General features: G+C 35.0%; 1 protein-coding gene across 7 annotated transcripts in view; it reads right to left on the bottom strand.

Annotated features, from left to right (window-relative positions):
* Positions 1-20,436, bottom strand: part of LOC141457510 (uncharacterized) — a 113,466-nt gene that overhangs the window by 48,096 nt on the left and 44,934 nt on the right. For 6 of the 7 annotated variants that reach the window (XM_074134602.1, XM_074134601.1, XM_074134600.1 and 3 more), the window contains 9 exons: positions 19,328-19,611; positions 15,669-15,746; positions 13,302-13,360; positions 11,380-11,530; positions 5,397-5,502; positions 1,462-1,616; positions 1,291-1,374; positions 867-1,036; positions 19-166 (listed from right to left, as the gene is read on the bottom strand). In XM_074134602.1, coding sequence (XP_073990703.1) covers positions 19-166; positions 867-1,036; positions 1,291-1,374; positions 1,462-1,616; positions 5,397-5,502; positions 11,380-11,530; positions 13,302-13,360; positions 15,669-15,746; positions 19,328-19,611 — 1,235 coding nt within the window. The remainder of the gene's footprint in view (positions 1-18; positions 167-866; positions 1,037-1,290; positions 1,375-1,461; positions 1,617-5,396; positions 5,503-11,379; positions 11,531-13,301; positions 13,361-15,668; positions 15,747-19,327; positions 19,612-20,436) is intronic. The other variant, XM_074134603.1, reaches the window with a different exon arrangement.

The raw sequence follows: 20,436 nt of genomic DNA, 5'->3' as shown, positions 1-20,436 counted from the left end.
GAGATTTGGTAAACTCACCTTGTACTATTAGCTCCTCTTTTAAGCACATTTTTAAGTCCAATTACATCTGATTTAAACTTTCTTACAATACTCTTAGGGGATGATTCTATAACAACTTCTGTAGCGTCGCCATTTTGATTCCTGCGTTTTTCTTTTGATTGTTGCACTGCGATTGAATAGATTAAATTGAAGTATTTCAAAAATAGACTAGGTGAAGATTTAAGTCTAGATTAGTTTGTATCCATCATGGGCGTACAACTATGTGTGCAACTTTCCAACTCTTCGCGAGTTTACTGGAATTCACGGAGAGTTCATCAAGCCTGAGCTCAAGAAGTCTGTTTCTCTACCTTCTTATTCGCTGAGAGCATGAAGCGAGTTTTCCTGTTTGAGTATAAATGAATGGAATGTCCTATTCTCAAATGAGTTCTCTACCTTCATCTAATTATTGAAGGAATTGGAATTATCATACGTTCAAAAGCGCTCACCCTACAGCATTCCACAATCTATTGTACCTTATTGGACTGAAAAGCGCAACATATCGGTAAGCTCTCCCTGCTTCACACAACACTATTATTTGGCACACTCCAAGAATGATACTCAATGTAACCTTTTTGAAAATGACTGAGGCATATTTTTATGCCTAGAAAACAACAAATAAAGATAAAGGGCTATAAATGTTTTCAAATCTGTCGTAAACTGTTCCCTACAGAGAATGAATTCAGCACTTCATAAAAAGCAAGAACAAAGTTTGTCGAAATGGTAGTACTAGAGTTCGGAAAAGTTAAACAAAAAAAACAAAACATACATAAAACTCGGATAAAGTATGAAGCTAATATCTCAGGTGGTCAAAGATAATACTTATTTACCTGACGTTCTCCATGCTTTATTAATGCTCTGAGATTCTTTAAGTCTTTTCCGCCCCAGCGATTGTAAAATCTCTTGAGCTTCTGGATAATCCTTCATGGCGGCCATTACGTCTTCTCTGGATAGACTGAACAATTCGGAGTAACCAACTGATCTCACATCTGCTGTTCTCCTGATTAAAATTAAGGAGTAAAAGTGATCAATGAGAAGTAATTCTAAAAAAAGAAAGTGTAAGACGGCGTACTTTGATACTTTGCTCAGTCTGCAGTCCTACTTGTTGCCTGCAATTTCTATTTACTTTACCAGAACTACCCCATTTTACCGATTCATTTTATCACTGTTACCAATCTTACGACAAACATCATCAACTACATTGTAAATATAATTGCTTTCTTTCCAATTCTCTAGACTTAAAGAAATACTCACTTATTTAAGCCATCCAAATTTAATATACCAATTTCTCCAAAGAAGTCGCCTGCTTTCATTGTTTTCAAAACACGCCCAGTTTCACTTAAGGAAGAAAGAAACCATTACTAATTAGAAACAGTAGTCAGTAAATCGCTGGAACTGCTTTTTAAAACACCAAGTTTTAATTACCTCATGACTTCCAGAATGCCATCAGCAATGATAAACATTTCTCTGGCTATTTCACCCTTACGGCAAATAAGATCTCCTGGTGTGAATATGTAAGCTTTCATTTTCAGCACAAGATCATGAAGAAATTCTGGCTGACACTCTTGAAATATGGTAACCTTAAAAATAGTTTATAAAAATCATTCAAAATGTGTCAAGTAGTAACAATTCTTCTTTTTTTCCAAGTGATCCTAAGGGCCCGTAGAAGGACGGTGTAGGTTTTCTTGACAATTACATTTTGAAAAGCTCTGAGTTTTATTGATAGGTAGAACACATCTGCAGAAAGTGTTTTTATGCTAGTACTTGAATATTTCAGGCACTTTTTGATAAAACCCCTGAGTCATTTCTCAACCCTGAGAGAACTGCTGCCTGCTCTAGTAGTCATTGAGGCTGTTCAATTAGTTCTGTTGTACCAATCAGACAAAATGACGTAAATATAGTATAAGAATTACAATAGCAGCAGCTAAAGTGGATACACCTAGCTGTATAATTAGCTGTATATATGGTAACTAAACACCATTCTCTCGGCTGCCTTTTTATTCCCGCTATAATGTATAGGTCGTCGACAAAATCTTACAGATTAGAGCAGCGTTTCCCAACCTGTGGTACGCGAACAACTGGTGGTAAGCAAGATTCTGGTTGGTGGTACGCGAAAAATAACCAATAATGGCGGACACAAAAAATTTTTAAAAAATTATTTCTTTGCCGAAATATAGCGAAAAGTAAGGTGTATAATTTGTACTAATTGCAATGTTCTACTTAGAGATAATAGTTAACGAGATATTGAACGTTTAATTTTGGAGGATTTCAAATTCCTAAAAATTTGAAACGTCTATAACCACTTTACGTATTTATCAGATTTCAATGATTTCCTTACCAAAATGTACAGACATGTTAGCTGTATAAGTAGTTTAAATTGCAATGTTCTAACAATAACAGTTCATGAGATATCACAGAATTAATTTTTGACGTTTTCTAATCCGTTTAGACTCCGTGAAAATTCAAATGTTTATATCTCTTTTCATATTCATCAGAATTCTATGATTTCTGTATCGAAATGTAGAGAAAAGTTAGGAGTATAATTGGTACAAATTGCAATGTACTAGAGATAACAATTACCGAGATATTGAAGATTAAATTTTAGAGGTATTCAAAATCATACAAACTTCAAACGTTTATATCTCCTTTCGTATATACAGGGTGATCCATTTAAAACGCACCAATCGCTAATAACTTTTTCGGAAAGCGGAATTTCGAAAAAACCCATGAAATAAACTATATGTTTTTTTTTTGTCTAGTTTTCAAATTTTCTACCTTCGATGCTGTAACTTTATTTTTGGCGGAGTTATGGCCAAAAACCCGATTGGGGTTTCATAAGGACCACTGGTTTTGACAATGATTATGAAAACTACATAAAAAACTGAAAAATGACGTTAACCCCGTTTCGATATCTCTAATATTTGTCGAGATATTTAAGATCAAAGTTACTATTTTATCAACTCGTCAACGGTTTTCAATATTAATTTTCCACCAGAAATACACGTTTTGGGAGGTCCTTTGCCTGCAAAAAATGTTATTTGTGACGCAAAGTAAAAAAATAATAATAACTGATGATTTTAAAAAATGTAGTGTAACGTAATGGTTGTGGGTGAATCAGGATAAATTTGTTTTATCATCAAATAAAAGCAATCATCACATCATTTTAATGCACCCAGTATGCAGACTTCTTGACCTATGATTACGGTAAGAATATCTTGCCAGGGATGGGCAGTTGTTGGTCTAGTGGTCAAGAGCGTGGTTTTGTAAGTGGGAGATCCCCAGTTCGAATCCCGCTAGAGCAATCATTCATAATAGTTAGTACATCATAATACTTTTTTAAGTAAAATGTAGTCATACGTGGGATTCGAACTGGGGATCTTCCACTTACAAAGCCACGCTCTTGACCACTAGACCAACACCCTGGCAAGATATTCTTATAGCAATCATAGGCCAAGATGTCTTGCATTCGGGATACATTAAAATGATGTGATGATTGCTTTTATTTGATGAAAAAACAAATTTATCCTGATTCACCCACCACCATTACGTTACACTAAATTTTTTTAAATCTTCAATTATTATTATTATTGTTCATTGCGTCACAAATAACATTTTTTGCAGTCAGAGGACCTCCCAAAACGTGTATTTCTGGTGGAAAAATTAATATTGAAATCCGTTCACGAGTTGATAAAATAGTAACTTTGATCTTAAATATCTCAACAAATATTAGGGGTATCGAAACGCAGTCAATGTCATTTTTCACAATTTTTTATCTAGTTTTCACAATCATCGTCAAAACCAATTGGGTTTTTGGCCGTAACTCCGCTAAAAATAAAGATACAGCATCGGGGGTGGAAAATTTGAAAACTAGACCAAAATAAACATATAGTTTATTTCGTGGGCTTTTACGAAATTCCGCTTTCCTAAAAAGTTATTAGCGATTGGTGCGTTTTAAATGGATCACCCTGTATAAGATTTCAATTATTTCTTTACCGAAATGTATAGAAATGTTAGCTGTATATGTAGTATTAATTGCAATGTTCTAATAATAACAGTTCAACAGATATTACAGATTAAATTTCTGACGTTTCCAAACCCAATTTGAGTGCATCTGCGTTCATTATACTTTGTGCACCTCCTTTCTTAGTTGTATCGTTCGTATTAGTATTCCTCTTTCCTTTTATTTTTAGTTGACTTGTTTGAGGACTAGGTGACTTTGCCTGGCCCTTTGCTTGTCGTTTTATTATCAAACTTGTTTCATTCCGTTTAACAACCTCATGGTAGGATGTTGTGGGCTTGAAGTGACTATTATTATTATTATTTTTTTTTTTTTTTTTTAGGAAGAATATTAGCAGAGTGGAACTTGGAAGGTTCTTTTCCACTCTTGAGAATATTACTTAATTTGATATCTTTCGCCTCTTTACAGTGCGTCTTAGAAATATTATGGCGAACACCTCTGCTGCCTTTAAATGAAAATTCGCATAGAGAGTAAACGGCATCCGGGTGACAATTGTGCTGTCGGTAGCACCGGCACTTTCTTCCATGCAATAAGATTCGCTGTTCTCCCTGCCACTTATCTGCGTATCCGATATTCTGGAAAAAACATCGTGGATGGACAGAGTCTTGCCTAGAAGAATACCTGAAATTTCGTCAATCCAGGTCAGTACTTGTTACGTTCACATTAAACAGAGAGGCTACAAGTGATTAAATAGCTTTATGATCATGCGTCAATGGTCATCGATATCGATATTGTTCAATCAAAAAAAAAAAAAAAAAAAATGTAGTGTCCAAAGAGGTTTTGAAGGGCGAGAGCCCTTTATCTGAATGTTTGCAGTTAGAAAATGTTTATTTTCTATTACAGCTGAAGAGATTAGGTGCTCACAAAATTTACGGCAGGAACAGGAGTAATCTCTGTCGGATTACTTTCGAAACAGTCTATTTTCCAGAGATGAATAGCCGTTACAATTTATTATACAGAAATCTGAGTACTCTTAACCTTGGTGAGGTATACTGTTCTCAAAATATTCATATCACCAAGTTAAGGTTTCGGTTATTCTATAAAAATGAATGTGTAATATATTTAGATAAGATGAAGTATGAATTCAATGTGGATAACTCTTGTAAATTAATTCTGTTGTGAACTGATTGTGGTATATAAAAGAATATTAGACTTCGTAGCTTCAGTCAAAGCTGTATACATTCTGTTACAAAAAAAATGCAATAAACATCTTTTCATGGGGCGCTTGACAAATGTTTTTTTAATGTTTCATTAAAGTGGTATTTTAATTCATGCCACTGTGTGCCCCCTGGGCAAAGCAGCTTTGGCTCTCATTAATATTGACATTACACCAAGAACTTACTTTCTTAAGGACGCTCAGATTGACGTGCAAAGCTAACTCAGTCTTAAGTTTATCTGGAAGCACTCTTAAAGCTGAATTTATGTCGCCACCGCTTTGAATCCTGCCTCTGAAAAGAAATATAATGATAAGTATTTTATAATTTAATGCTTATGGCCTAAGAGGATGGGTAACCAAAACTAGGTCTTTCTCGTCTGGGTGTTTTAACATTCGGAATTTAGGGGCCATGAGGCAGCAGATCTCTAAGTTCAGGAGGGGTCTGTGAAGTTGTCACGGAACCCTTTTGCGGCATTTCAAAATGCCTCATAAGGGCAATCATCAATGGTTGTACGCAGGATTCGAGGTAGGTAACTCGGCGAGATGCATCCAAAAAGTTCATTATTTGCTGATTGCCTAAGTTTTCTGAGGAAATATATCAAAAAAACCATCAATCGGAAGCCCTCCTCATAGTTATGAGAAAAACCTGTAAGACCATGCAGAGTAGATAGTGTAGGGAAAAACTTTCAAGAGTTCTGTTGATCTATAGAAAAATCGCTTGAAATAAAAAATAAATTGAAGTTCACACTTTCAGTCACTCCACTTCTCTCAATCTTATTTAGCCGACGTTAATAATGACTGTAACATGCATTAAAATGACACTTTAAAAGTCAACTAACTCTCAACCTCCCCCAAAATGTCCCAAAAAGTAACAGAATATTTCTTAATAAGTATCAAATAAAATTAGTAGAATAATAAGCGCGCAATATCATCAGAGCTATTTTCGAAAAATCTCAAAAAACAAAATCGATTAAAATAATTTCTTCAGTTCTCAGGTTGGCAAATGAAATATTAAATTTCAACTGTGATCTTTTTATAATTAAAAAATGTATACACAAAGTACATAAGACCAATTTTTTGGTCTCAAGGTACTTGGATATGGAAAACTTGACACGATTCCGATACTCCCTCTTAATGTGGAGTAGAAAAAGGCAGCAAACATGGTATAAGGTATGAAGTCCTGGAAAATTGTTTTTCATCCCAGGCCACCAGCAAGTTTTCCAGTATTTCGCCTAAACCATCCAAAGCGTAACTGTTTAATGATAAGTTAGTTTTATGAGGGTATTATTTTGAAAAACAATTTTCTTAATTATGTTGTCTGATGAGGATATTTACATCTGAAGAGAAGGCGTTTCGGGTGAGATTCCAGCTTCTAGATCTAAACGATAAGCCGTGAGCAAATGAAGAATTTCGAAATTACACCATTTGTGTAACTTACAGATTAAAGCCTGCGCTTTCCACTTCCTTGCCGTATGCCCGGTACTTAGAGGGTACAGGGTTAGAGGGCAAGGCTGAGTTGACCTGTGGAAAGTTTGTTTCTCAAACGGAAAAGACGATTGGTACGGGTTGAATATTTGTTCAAATCGCTACCGCATATGGAGCTCAACTTACTGTAGAGTTTTATGGTTAAATTTTATTTGTATTTTTTTGTTAATAAGTTTAATTTTATTTTTTTATTTCAACTTTCATTTTAATTGAGTTATTTACTCATTTTAAGTTCCCTTCCTAAATGCTTCATGAATTTATAGAATATAATCATTAAATGCTTAATTTTATTTATATTTAAAACCAAATTGTATTAATTTTCATTTTGTATCCTTGTGTACTCTTTAACAAAAACTTACAGTTTAAAATGGTAAGTATAAGGGTTGATTAAACGCCAAAAGGTACACAAATCTCCTTAACAAAAGCTCACAGTTTAAAATGGTAGGTATAAGGGTTGATTAAACGCCAAAAGGTACACAAATCTCCTTAACAAAAGCTCACAGTTTAAAATGGTAAGTATAAGGGTTGATTAAACGCCAAAAGGTACACAAATCTCCTTAACAAAAGCTCACAGTTTAAAATGTTAAGTATAAGGGTTGATTAAACGCCAAAAGGTACACAAATCTCCTTAACAAAAGCTCACAGTTTAAAATGTTAAGTATAAGGGTTGATTAAACGCCAAAAGGTACACAAATCAGCAAGTATCCATCATTTCATTAATATGTACATCATTGATATCATTTAAGTCATTTTACTGCATTAACTTTTCATTAAAATTTTTTAGAATTTATTAGATGTCACAGACCCTTTGCTGGCCACTTCATTTATAATAATTTTTTGTGATAATGATGATAATAATAATAATAATAACAAAATGTATATTTCTTCATCATAACTAAATAGAAGCTTATTTTAACTCTATTCCAAATTATTTTTCTGATTTATTTCTATTATGCCCTTTATTCTGTGTAATCACATACACATGCACATTAAAATAGAAAAAAAAAGACAAAGGTAGTGCTGGTAACTATTTAAATTTGAATTACGAAGTTTGAACAAAATTTAAATCTTCAGTTCATCTAACAGAAGTATTTGAGAGCACAAATAACATACAGTTAATAACAAGTAAATTATTCAACAATAATTATTCATTTCTCAGTTGTAATTTAATGTAGTCCCTTTAATTGAGTACTTGCAGCAAAATACTTTAATAATTAACTGTCTTAAGAACACCTAGATTAAGAATGTAGTTGAAGAAAACTATATTGTTTAACATAGATTAATTATTACCCAGATTAATTAATACCTATCATTTTTAACGTTTGTAACAATCACTTTAATTGAAGAATGAACTTAAACTGACGACTTTTTTTTTAAAACTAAATAAATAAAATAAACATATAACGTTTTTCTTTTTAACCTGTGATTAATAGTTTGATTATTATAGATAGATAGATATTTTTTTTTTTTTTTTTTGCGCATCGACTGCCGAGGTCATTAGCGCCCCTGATCATTTTAAGCTTCTCTCTTTTTGTAGCCACTCGTGCTGGGTTGGCACGCGGTACCACATACTACATCTTGCTGAGCAAGGTAGGGTGGAGCCCAGGTATGTTGGAGTATATATCCCACTCATCCCCGATAGATAGATATTACAGTGAATCTAAGTTAAATGGTGTGCTACTTGAAAAAATTGTAGATGAAATTGGCCAGCATAAGGGTCTGTGACATCTAATAAATTCTAAAAATTTTAATGAAAAGTTAATACAGTAAAATGACTTGAATGATATCAATAAAGCACATATTAATGAAATGATGGGTTCTTGTTGATTTGTGTACCTTTTGGCGTTTAATCAACCTTTATACTTAACATTTTAAACTGTAAGTTTTTGTTAAGGAGATTTTTGTACCTTTTGAATAGATTTCCTTTTTTGCTTTACAGATTTTCTTAACATTTGTAATGAGCAATACTTTCATTATAACCTAATATGGTGTTAAGTCAGACCCGTAACTACCAATGAAAAGATCTTTTAAAAGAATTGGCAGAGTTGCGGTCCCCAAAGAATCCACAAATAAAATTTTCTAGGAAAATGTTTCGAATAAAATCGGAAGGTATTTGTACGTAAATAACAAAATTAAACTGCGATTTCAGTACTTGCTTTTAAGAGTAATAAGAAAAATTATAGTGCGTTTACATACTTCTCACTTAAAGGCAAAGAGAGATTAAACTTCAAATACGCACGATAGCAATACTTCCTTTTAGTAGCTGTAAGAGTAGGATGGCACCTTAATATCACGCAGTAAAACTCGAACCACTTCTTCCTGCCAAAATTTATCAATATTGGTAGTTATTGATTATTACGGCGGACCTTACTTAAGTGGGGCAAACTTCGTTTCTAAAAGCTTTCTCCACATAAAATTTCGAATCGAATGACAATTCATTGACGTAAATCAGTTCACACGTCGATAATTCGAACTATTGCAATACTTCCTCTTAGTAGGTGCAAGAGCATAATGGCACTTTAGAGTCACGTAGGGAAGCTTGTAACCGAAAAATAGTCGTAGGAGGCAGGAGCTGCTACATAATGTAAATTTGCACTTTGGATTGCCAGACCAGGTGCTGTTTACAGCTAATATTCCAAAATAAAAATAAAAAAATTCATTCTCTACCGTACGTTCGGCCTGGCCAGTGCCTGCTTATGTTATCTATCGTCTGTGAGTTTTATCTTTTTATTAGTATTTCGTATCTAGTATAAGTTTTCCTTTTGTATGATTATTTTCCTTAATTAAAGGTATTTTGTCGTTTGGTTCATTAAGCACAAGAGAGAATTTTATTTTACTCCCTATTGCCCCGGGTGATTGTCTCCAGGACCCTCCCTCCTCTCACCAGTGAGCTATCCCGCCAGAGGCACCCTTAAGGGTATTTTTCTTTTGAGGCTGGTTAGGGATATCGTCTCTGATAGCTTCGGCTATCTGGCGCCCGCAAAGATACCGTCCCTTTCCCCTGACCGGTCACAAGCTTTAACCACTTCTTCGAGCTAAATTTTATTAAATCGGACTAAGCGTTATAGAAATATTGGTAATGTAGAATATAAAATGAGTTAAAGGAAAACTAAAGAAAACAAAACACAAATTAATACTTTAAATATCTAAAGGTTGAAATAAACACCAATCTATCATAAGTATAGTTTATTCTCATAAGACATAAGATTCTAACGCCAACACAAGGCCCAACACACATCACACACAGTAATGGAATGGAAAAAGGAATGTCCCTTGCTACCTGCAACTTTATTGCCACCCCTAGCGGTCATCCCTTCTCAGATACCCTCAACCAGTGGCCACTCACAGTCCCAACATTCCAATTTCCCTACAGTAATAATAGTTTTAGAGTGGACCTTACTTGCGTGGGGCAAACTCCCCTCCTTATGAGGCACAGCGTCGAGACTTTTGTGTGCAAATCTGTACAAAATTTTGATTCGAATGACACTTCATTCATGAAAATCGGTTCACGCGTCGATAATTTGAATCGAGGGAAGGGATTAGCTATGAGGTTAGCTTACTGGACTCCCACGCGGAGGTCCCGGGTTCGAATCCAGCAGCTGACCCTTAGATTTTCTCTTCCTAGGAGCTTCTTACAGCTCACTGTCCGGTGATGTACAGTGTTGTCTGTAACGAGAGAACACTGTCCGGAGCCGGCAGTGCACTGAAAAAAGCTCCGGGCGCCAATAACCTAAGATGTTGACGCGCCCTAAATCATAAAAAAAAAAAAAAAATTTGAATCGATAGCTATACTTCACAGGTGTAAGAGCAGATCGTCGCTTAGATGTTACGTAGGGGAGCCCTAACCCTTTCATCCTACCAAATTTTATCAAAATCGGGCCAAGATTTACTTAATAATTAGTAATAATTTTGGAGGGGGCCTTATATACATGGGGCTAACTCCTCCCCCATTTGGTATACAGCATCGAATGACACCTCATTCATGAAAATCGGTTCACGCGTTTAGGCGCTACGCAGTTTACAAAAAAGGTAACAAGAAGAACATTTTCTGAAAATGCCGTTTTTGCACATTTTTGGCATAGTTTTTCTTGAAAACTAATTAATCTATGTTATTACGAAAAAATTACAGTTATAAAGGAGGATGTGCGTTATATTTTAATGAAAATTTGGGAATTTTATCTTTTATAGAAAAAGAGGAAAAAATTGTCAAAGTTGGGTGTTTTTCAACGTTACACTATTTTCGTGCACTTTTTGACGATCAACCCTTGTACAACTCTTCTACCGGGCAGTTTTAATAAAGTTAACTTGACAGACGGACAACTCTCCATTGCCGTACAGTGTATCTAATTATGCTGTATCTTATAATTATTGTGTAAATAAAACACTATCTTAATAATGTTAAAAGAATCCAAAGTTGCGTCATTTTTTTTTTTTTTTTTGCGAATTGCTGCCTGAAAATAGACTGAGAGGGCTACATTAATTTTAATGTTGAAGTTAGAGAAAATATTTTGAGTTCACTCTCACCTCATCTCCGACATTTAGGAAACAATCATAAAGGATTGCCGTGAATAATATGGGGCATAAGGAGCCCCATTGAGGCCTTTTTTCGCAAGAGCAGTCTCTGATTCTAGTTAAATGAGATCACTAAGTTGTTCATAAGACAGTTAAAAGGTAACATACATACCTAGACCAGGAGTAATCGTACCAACGAAGCACTCTTCTCTTCATACTATCAGGCACTTTGTGATGGTGCATGTAGGTTTTTGCGTTATCCAACAGTCTTTCAAACTCTAATCTGTTTGTATTTCGGTTTGTAATAACATTTCCTACCTGTCCTGAAATCATTTCCCACAGAAATATTGTACTTTTCAATATTATACATATGTAATCAAATTTGTATTTTACATAAAAGACATGATCAGTGGGGCTACTTCAGATTCTTTGAGTTATATTGCTGCGGACTAGCCACTTCAAGTGTTTTGGTATCCCAGCCTAACAACATGAAAGCATTTATACTGACACCCCAAACACACAAAATACAGGGTGAACCAGTAAGTATTGCCCACAGGCCTACTGTGGGTAGTACATCTAAAGTGGAGTTCAATGACGCATTGGCCAACTTCATATTTTCCACTGTTCTTAAGTGACGTCACTTTCAATTTTTTTTCTAAAATCATTACTTTTTTGCAATAAAAATGTTATTACTCAGAAAGTTTTAGTCCGAATTCGATTCTTATGACACGGTTAGAAAGACAGATAAATTTTATAAAAATTGACACCTTTTCGAAGCATAAGTTATTCTCCAAACAGCCTCAATCTTCCTCTTGGATACTGGAAACAATAAAAAGGTAATAGAAATTTTTAAGAAAACTCATTAGGCCCTTATGTGATCATTATCAGACCTAGGTGCTGGCCACTTTTTATAAAAGTTTCCTTGTTTATTGGGCTTTCAAACGGTATATCATTTTCCAGTACTCCTTTTATCTTCGTATGAGGAAACTTTTATAAAAAGTGCCAGCACCTAGGTGTGATAATGATCACGTAAGGGCTTAATGAGTTTTCTTAAAAATTTCTATTACTTTTATTTTTCCAGCATTCGGAGGAAGATTGAGGCTGTTTGGAGAATAACTTATGCTTCAAAATGGTGTCAATTTTTAGAAAATTTATCTGTCTTTCTGACCGTGTCATCAGAATCGAATTCGGACTAAAACTTTCTTAGTTATAACATTTTTATTGAAAAAAGTAATGATTTTAGAAAAAAAATTGAAAGTGACGTCACTCAAGAACAGTGGAGAATATGAAGTTGGCCAATACGTCATTGAACTCCACTTTAGATGTACTACACACAGTAGGCCTGTGGACAATACTTACTGGTTCACCCTGTATACCTACGGCCTACAGAGAAAATTGATATTTGAAACGATTTGAGTAAACCCACAGGAAACTGTTGTTCATCATCCCCTACTACACACATTCACACTTACCCAAATAATATGCCCATATTTTGGGCCAAATAATCTATATCAGAGAGCCATAATAGATCTATTAGGTTACAATGGGTTTGGTTTATGACCATTTTCTTTGTAATCTTCAATCTATACTGCTGTTTACTTTTTAACTTCTATTAAGAGAAAGGAAGTATTGCTCAGTAATTCACAAATGGAATTAAAAGGGACGTCAAGGTGTCTGGAATCTGGAATCTGGAATCAGTATTGCCACTATGCTGGCCGGGGCATGGTCCTAGTTCCTTGTGGATTTCAAACAGGTGGGTTCTGAGTAAAATGGTTCTTATAGAAAGAACCAAAATAAGTATAATTGAATATAACGATTAATTCGACTGGTAGCTATAAGGATTTAAGGATTTCACGGTTTTAAACTCCATCTCAACGCTTAAAAAAAAAAAATGTATACCAACTCCGACCATGAGTGTTAGATTAACCTCCACTAAGTTCCTCAGTTTGCTATCCTAAGATCCACTAGAACTGAATGGTAAGCAATGTTGAGTGTAGCGTGAGAGCACTTCTTAAGTTGCTAACAATGTACTGAAAGGTTTCAGGGCTTTCATTTTCACAAAAATATTGGCACTCGATAAAATAAATTACTAACCAACAATAGTGGCTAAAATGAATACTCCAGTAAGATATCCAGTAATTGTAAAAACATATCTGAAAAATATTTAATTTAAATTAATATTTCATTATCTGTAATGATGCAAAAAGCAAACAACAAACAAGCGAACGAACTAACGAAAACGGGCATTATTGAACGAAACACTAATGTCATAATTCAGCGACCACTTTGCGCTAAATTTAGAGAAGAATGCTGACAGCTTTTGTGAAAATGCTCAGTGTTTGAACAAGATGATAACAAATAAAAGTCATTCCTTCTAGTGTGAGATAGTTCCATTAACAACCAGTACTGGAAAGACCATTCAGGGTGAAAAGTGCAACAGTCAAGTCACTGCCATGCTTTTTTTCAAAATTCTACCGTGTGCTTTGTGACTTCTCTGATTCCCATCGGACGTTCTTTTGTGAACTAGTGCCATTACGAACCCGCCTTACAAAGAAGAAGCAGGTAAAATGAGCAAGGGATCAAGTCACTCTCCTGTTTTTTTCTAAAACCTTGCTTCAGGCGGGCTTTACCTCCAACTACCAATTAGGTGTCGTGGACGGAGGCGTCTAGCAAACATACTTTACTGTAAATTTCTTTTATTAACCATTAAACAAATCCAAGGCCTAAAGACCGGGAATCGAACCCAGTACCAGAATGCATATTAGCTTTGCAGGTCTCGCCTCTTAATCGCTCGGCTACCGTGGCGCCTAGGACATCCGAGTGATCAAGTAAATTGATTACCTCTCTTTATTGAAATAGTGCCATTAACAATTCTATTTCATAATATTTAATTAAATATTTTTTAAAAATGAATTATATTTTTGTTCCTTTTCTGGCAGAAATTTGTTTCGAATTCAAATTTCACTTGTAAAATTAACCGTTTTACGCATTCTCTCACTCTATTTACTACTGTGAGCAGAGAAGGTAGAGCAATCTTGCAATTTTTGGTTTTGAGTTTTCTACGCAAATCTCCGTTTTGAGGTTCCCCCTGAGTGTGAAAAAGAGTTCTTTGCAAAATAGTGCGTGAAGGTGTATGAGTAATGCACAAACTTAATTGAATTTTTATTACTGGAAATATGTCAACTAAGATTTAATAAAAAAAAGAGTAAATTATCTAAACAAAATTATATAAACAAGCAAATAATAAAATCAATTTAGTTCCAATTTTTAATAAACAAGGATTGCATAGAAAAAGGGAAAATAATGATGATAAAAAATAAATAAACATAAAAATAAAATAGGAAATCCGAATAATCCGATTAAATTTATAAAGCAATAAATTATTAAACCAAGTCAAGGAACAAACATCAATAAATAATAAAATAAGTAGAGGGGCTGAAATGATAAAGGTTGGAGGGGTGTGTACCCCTTAATACAGTCCCAACATTTTAATTTGGGGCCAGTCTTGGAATATCTGAGGAGAGATTTGCGGTGGCGGATGGTCACCAGGGAGATTAGACCTGGCTGTCATTTCTCCTCCTTTAACTTTTATAGAGTTCCTGAACGAGTTTTTCTATCATCAGGGACGCTGCAGGATTTCACCTGGTATTGGTGTTAGTCCCTGTACACTTAATTAAATTAGGGCAGAATATCTCGTTCGCAAAAAACGCCAAGCAGTCTAGCAATATACGAAATAAGCAAATAAAATGCAAATAGGCCTCTTTAGTGTTCACTCGACACAGTCATATAATTTTTATCCAAGAATGAGGGCAGGCTGTCGATCCCAAAGTTTACGAGCAAAAAAAAACATGAAAAATCAACGCATTCCATTATATGTGATTTCTTTAAAAATATCTTTAACAGTTGAAAATTATATTTTAAATTAGAATTGCAAGAATTATACTGAGAGAAAGTCGTGTGAAACAAGAATAATTTATGGCCTCAAGGACAGCCTGTGACGGAACAGTTTGCCCAAACTGAGCTCTACCAAGCGTACGTGCACAACGATATCTACCATCAGTCTAGAAACTACAACTAAGTAATAAGTAATAACTAGTTCACATGAGGCTTGGCTCACAAGTGTGTGCTTCACACAAAATGTCATAAAAACGTCAACATACGAGTATGTGATCATCCGCACCAAGAAACTTCACAATAGAATGATTACTAGAGGACAATGAACTGCAGAAGCTCCAAAGAAGAGAAAATCTAAGGGCAGTTGGCTGGACTCGAACCCGGATTTCCAGCGAACCAGTCCAATGCACACTACTCAGTTAATCTCTTCTTTATTTTATTCATTTAGTTAAATATTTTTGTTATTTTTTAATTAATTAATTAGTTTTTATTTACACACTGGTGAACCACTTTTTTTCTACCGAAATACCGAATAATGGGAGTTTTACGCAATTAAAAAGTACTGACCCAAAATCAGAGTGGATTTGAAGAAGACGGGATTTGAGCCCTCGTCTAGAAAGATTTTGAAGACCTTCCGTCAGATTTCTATAATAACACATCTCGGAATTACTATATTAACTTTTTAAAAATCATCATCATTTACAAAATTAAAACTTTTCAATGGAAGTAATGACTCAATAATAACGGATTCTTAATAAAAGTTGTATGCCAGGGCAGGGAATGCCGAGCAATGAAAAGGCTGGAGAACTGGCCCGAGCAAGCGGCAATTAATGCTTGAATCAGTATGGCATAGGTAGGGGTGTTTAATTTGGATTAAAGTGGATTTGCAGCGACTACGTTGCTGAAATTGAGGCCTGGTAAAGAAGTGCAACAGGGACAAAGACAAGAACAAAGTTCATTAGCTAGCAAATGTTAAGGGTTAAGGGTTAAACGAGGCTTTAGGGGTGTTGGCAAAAAAGTCATTGTACTTTTTGCTTAGCTTAGAAAGAGACACCCCTCCTAGGGCTTCTGCCATTCGATAGCGTGGAAAATACGAGTTTCCTCAAATGACTGTTGACCAAGGGTAACATCAGGGGAGTGTCGCAACAGTGGCCCTCGAAGATGTCTCTAGTACATTCACTCGATAGCTATGTCTCAAAGTAGGAGAGAAAGAAACTAAGGACACTAAGGACTACTATTTTTATAGTCTACAGGGCATTGCTCAAAATACGGGTACCTCTTACGGGTCTCTTAAAGATGCACTTTTGCAGAAAGTGTGACAAGGAGAAGAAACCCATCTTCTGAGCGAGGGCTTGCACTTTTCTTGTAGACGAATAAATGAGTGAGTTACTAGTTTAGTGAGACATTTGCCAGTTAAATCCAAATATTGCTTACAGTTCACGCACACGTGAACCTACCGAAATACCGAAAAATGGGAGTTACTCACACTGTAGTGATGTGATATTAGTGATGTGTTCTTGGGCTGAGACACTCAATTAACAAAAACTTAAAAATCTGCTCGACTTTCTCTTAGTGTAATTCTTAAAGTTCTAACTTACAATTTTTTTTCACCCGGGATCCTAACTGAATGTTGGCTACAATGTTCTATAGATAATATACTTCAGAAAAGAAGTGTGTCATCCCAGCTGCGTGAACCAAATTTAGGTTTTATTAGAATTTGATTTTATCTTCTTAATAAACTAAATAAGTGAGTTATAAAACTCTCATAGAAAAAAAAGAAAAGTAATGCGAGAATATCTGTGCAACAGAATATTTCCATCATTATTTGACTTATGAAAACATTTAATTTAGTTGAAAAGAAGTCTCAGTTGATTGAAAAATGCTAAAATCAAATCCAAACAGTTTCATTGTGAATGCATATTGAGATATTCTCCATAGAGAGGTAATATGGAGGTTTTAATTTTAGTTTACACCTCACTAATTAAGTTTGTAAGAGGCCATAGAATCAAAATCTAAAAGGCCATTAATTGGATAACTTATTAGGCCTTGTGAAAGCTCGTTTATCGTTTTACCGTTGTTTTCTTCATGGTTACATCCAGATGCATGGCTACAGAGCAAATGCCAAAAATGTAATGTAATAAGTTTTCATTTGTTGGAAAAAAAGTTATATATTGTTTTTGAGGCAATTTAGAGAAAAGTTTAATGCAATTCCTCCAAAATTCTACCTTCCTTGAGTAGTGTTACAGATAAATAAAATAAATATAATAAAGGAAATCATATTCTACACGCGAGTTCAAGCAATGTGAAATAAGAGCCCGTGTTTTCAGAAAAGCAGTTACGTATACCATGTCAAGTATTTAATTATTAGTCGGATAATGATATACACATTATCTACAACTTTTGTATTTATGAGAATCACCGTAAGTGTAAACTGCCATTCAGTATTATCTGTGATGGCTCATAAACCTGTAAGATGGTATTATTGTGACTACCTTTCTCTGCATGGGTTTTCTGGTTGATAAACAGTCTGAATTGTTTATTGTTCTTTCTTTCAGAAAGATAAGTTTCGAGTTTATCCACAACCCATTTTCAATCTAAAAATATACAAAATATATGTGCTGGCATGGTGTTTAAACAGAGCGTGGGCTCTGTTTAAGTAACAGAGACTTCGGACTCTACATAATCATCTTCTAATCATTCTTTAATACATCAGTTGGCTCGCTGCGTAGTAACAATTTAAACCATAGACAGTAATGTTAAATAAATATTAATACTTTTTTAAATCTAACTACATAGTAACGGACAAAGTAAGGACTTGCAGTCTCCAAATGAGCCGAGGGAGGCCCAAAATCTTTCTTAATTAAACCAAGAAAAATAAACAATCGAGATTGAATACGGTTTTGATTACCTAACACGCTGTATCAATGTACTCGGCTGCATAAAAAGGCAGAAGGTGTTTGAAAGGAAATGTTCTCTGCAGATTATTTTTAAATAAACTTCATCTTGTAAAAAGTAGAACACATACAAATCCTAATGGAACTTTATTTAACGCACTAGGCATATAAAGAACAATTTGTTTAACCATAATGGCAATACAGGCATTATTCGTATAGCTAAATAGAAGTGTAAATACAAAATTATATGCAATATGAAAACGCAGCATATGTTTTCGTCTAGAGATGTCAAAGGTCGAGCTCAGTTACAGAAGGTGAATGCTATAGCTTTTCAAAACATAAGACGTTTAATAAATAACTAGGAACCATGTTTACCCAGGATAGCAATTTAGAATGAGACATTAATAGAATAGCAAGTAGAAATTGGTGAATGTTTACTATTAAAATAATTCTAAGATCTATGAGTATCTCTCGGAATTAGCTCATTGAAATTGATCAGTGAAACATGGTTACTGATCGTGGGCGAAAGAAACTATCTCTGAGAGAAGAAAGGCGGTTATAGCAAAAGTTTTTTGTCTCCAGCAGGGTAATTTAGAGGGAAATTCAAAATCAACACGGAGGTTTTAGAATTTGTGGGTATCGCTAGATTGGCTGGAATATCAAGGGAGAATGAATTGGATGAGAAGTTAAAAAGCTGCACGGAAATCGAGCAGAAGATAGGAAAATTGTTAGAAGACCTAGTAATAGTTGGCTCTTGGAGGAGCTGGGGTGCGGCGGTTGAACGCAAAGGTCAAACCGGTCAGAAATGCAAAACAAAAAGACGACGGATGAAATCATAGCAGCCTCAACTAAATTGTCTACTGCTTTCATTTAAAATAATTTTTGATTGAAAAATAAAGATGTGAGTTAATTTTGTGCTGAAACGTATCTATATCACAATTTATCATACCTATAATTTTCCGCATTTTTACTCTAATTTTAACATAAATGTGTTAAATATGGAGAGTTAAAAATATCTTTGCCTTAGGGCGGTTCATTATACGGCAGTATTAGACGAATTACTGCTAACCATAATTTTATGATGGAATGAAATTATGGGGGACAGCTCGGCGTTGTTAGTAATGTGGTGGGATCTCTTTTGCCCAGGAGACACATTCAGTCACTCTCGCCAACACTACTCTGAAACTGGCATCGTACTTTCTCAGATTTCTTTACATACTAATTGATATTGATAAGAAAACAAACATTATTATAATTACGCTTTGAAGATGTGAAGAGCTAAGCAAAGAATGAGAATATTGACAGTAATATTTTTAAATAACAATAACTCACTCGACATTTGTCTCTGGCGAGGGAAGATCTCCAATAGTTGTGAGTGTAAGCGTTGACCAGTACACTGACCCCAGGTACTTCCTGCTGAGCGACGTATTTTCCCCAGGTCTGTTCTGGTATACCCATGCACCTTTAAAGCCTTCGGCCTCCGACAACATGTAGTAGAAACAGCCATACCAGTGCGCCAATATTAGTAATATATGTATGAGATTTCCAACACGTAATACATTTGGATAAACAGTGCGGGACTCCACAATATAGTAGTAACGATATACTCTGTAAACCTGCAAATATATAGCATATTATCGGGTTGTTTTATTTAAATCTGGAAAATAAAGGGGCATTTAAGAAGAAAAACTTCCTACCTGAGCTTTCAAGATCCATTGTTAGAAAGCTGCAATTTTCGTATTCTTCTTCATTCAACGGCCAGCCATCTTGGGCGTGCGATACACTTACTTTTAGATTGTTCAAATCTTGCTCCTCATTGCTTCCATTTATTCTTAAGGCTACCTCTTGGTCTCTCCCCTTCAAGAGAGTTACATATATTTTCTTGGCGGTCCTACCATCCTCCATTATCCGAAGTGCCCCAGCCATTTAAGTGGCTACAGTCTTACATACTACAATAGGATAAGTTAATACCCTAGAGTGCTTCATACAGATCCTATTTTCTTTGCTAGCACACTACCTTTTCCTTTAAAGGGCCTAAAATACGACATGTACTTTCCACCCAAACTGATAAGCAAGTTACCTGATTATTTTCTATAGCGTCCAGGTTTCTGATGTCGAATTTTCAGGTGACGACTGGTCTTAAGAACACATTATCCACATGGTGTTGCTGTATTCACTCATTTTGTCGCAGGCTTGTATAAGAGTGAAAATATGATCTATCTTGGATCTGTTACAGCAGAAACCTCCTTGACTTTCTAGAAGTTTTTTATTTGCACTTTTTACTCGCATGTTTTATGTCCACGTTTAGAACGGAGAAACAAAGCTACTGTAGCGACATGGATTGGTTAAACCGTAACAAAGACATGAATTACATTCGGTTCAGAAATTTCATTCATAATCCAGGTTTTAAATGGATATCAACACAATGTTCCAGAAATGTT

Source organism: Rhodnius prolixus, unplaced genomic scaffold (assembly GCF_049639745.1).
Source record: "Rhodnius prolixus isolate KJV_2025 unplaced genomic scaffold, Rpr scaffold_16, whole genome shotgun sequence".
NCBI lineage: Eukaryota > Metazoa > Arthropoda > Insecta > Hemiptera > Reduviidae > Rhodnius > Rhodnius prolixus.
This window is presented reverse-complemented; position numbering and strand designations above follow the sequence as displayed.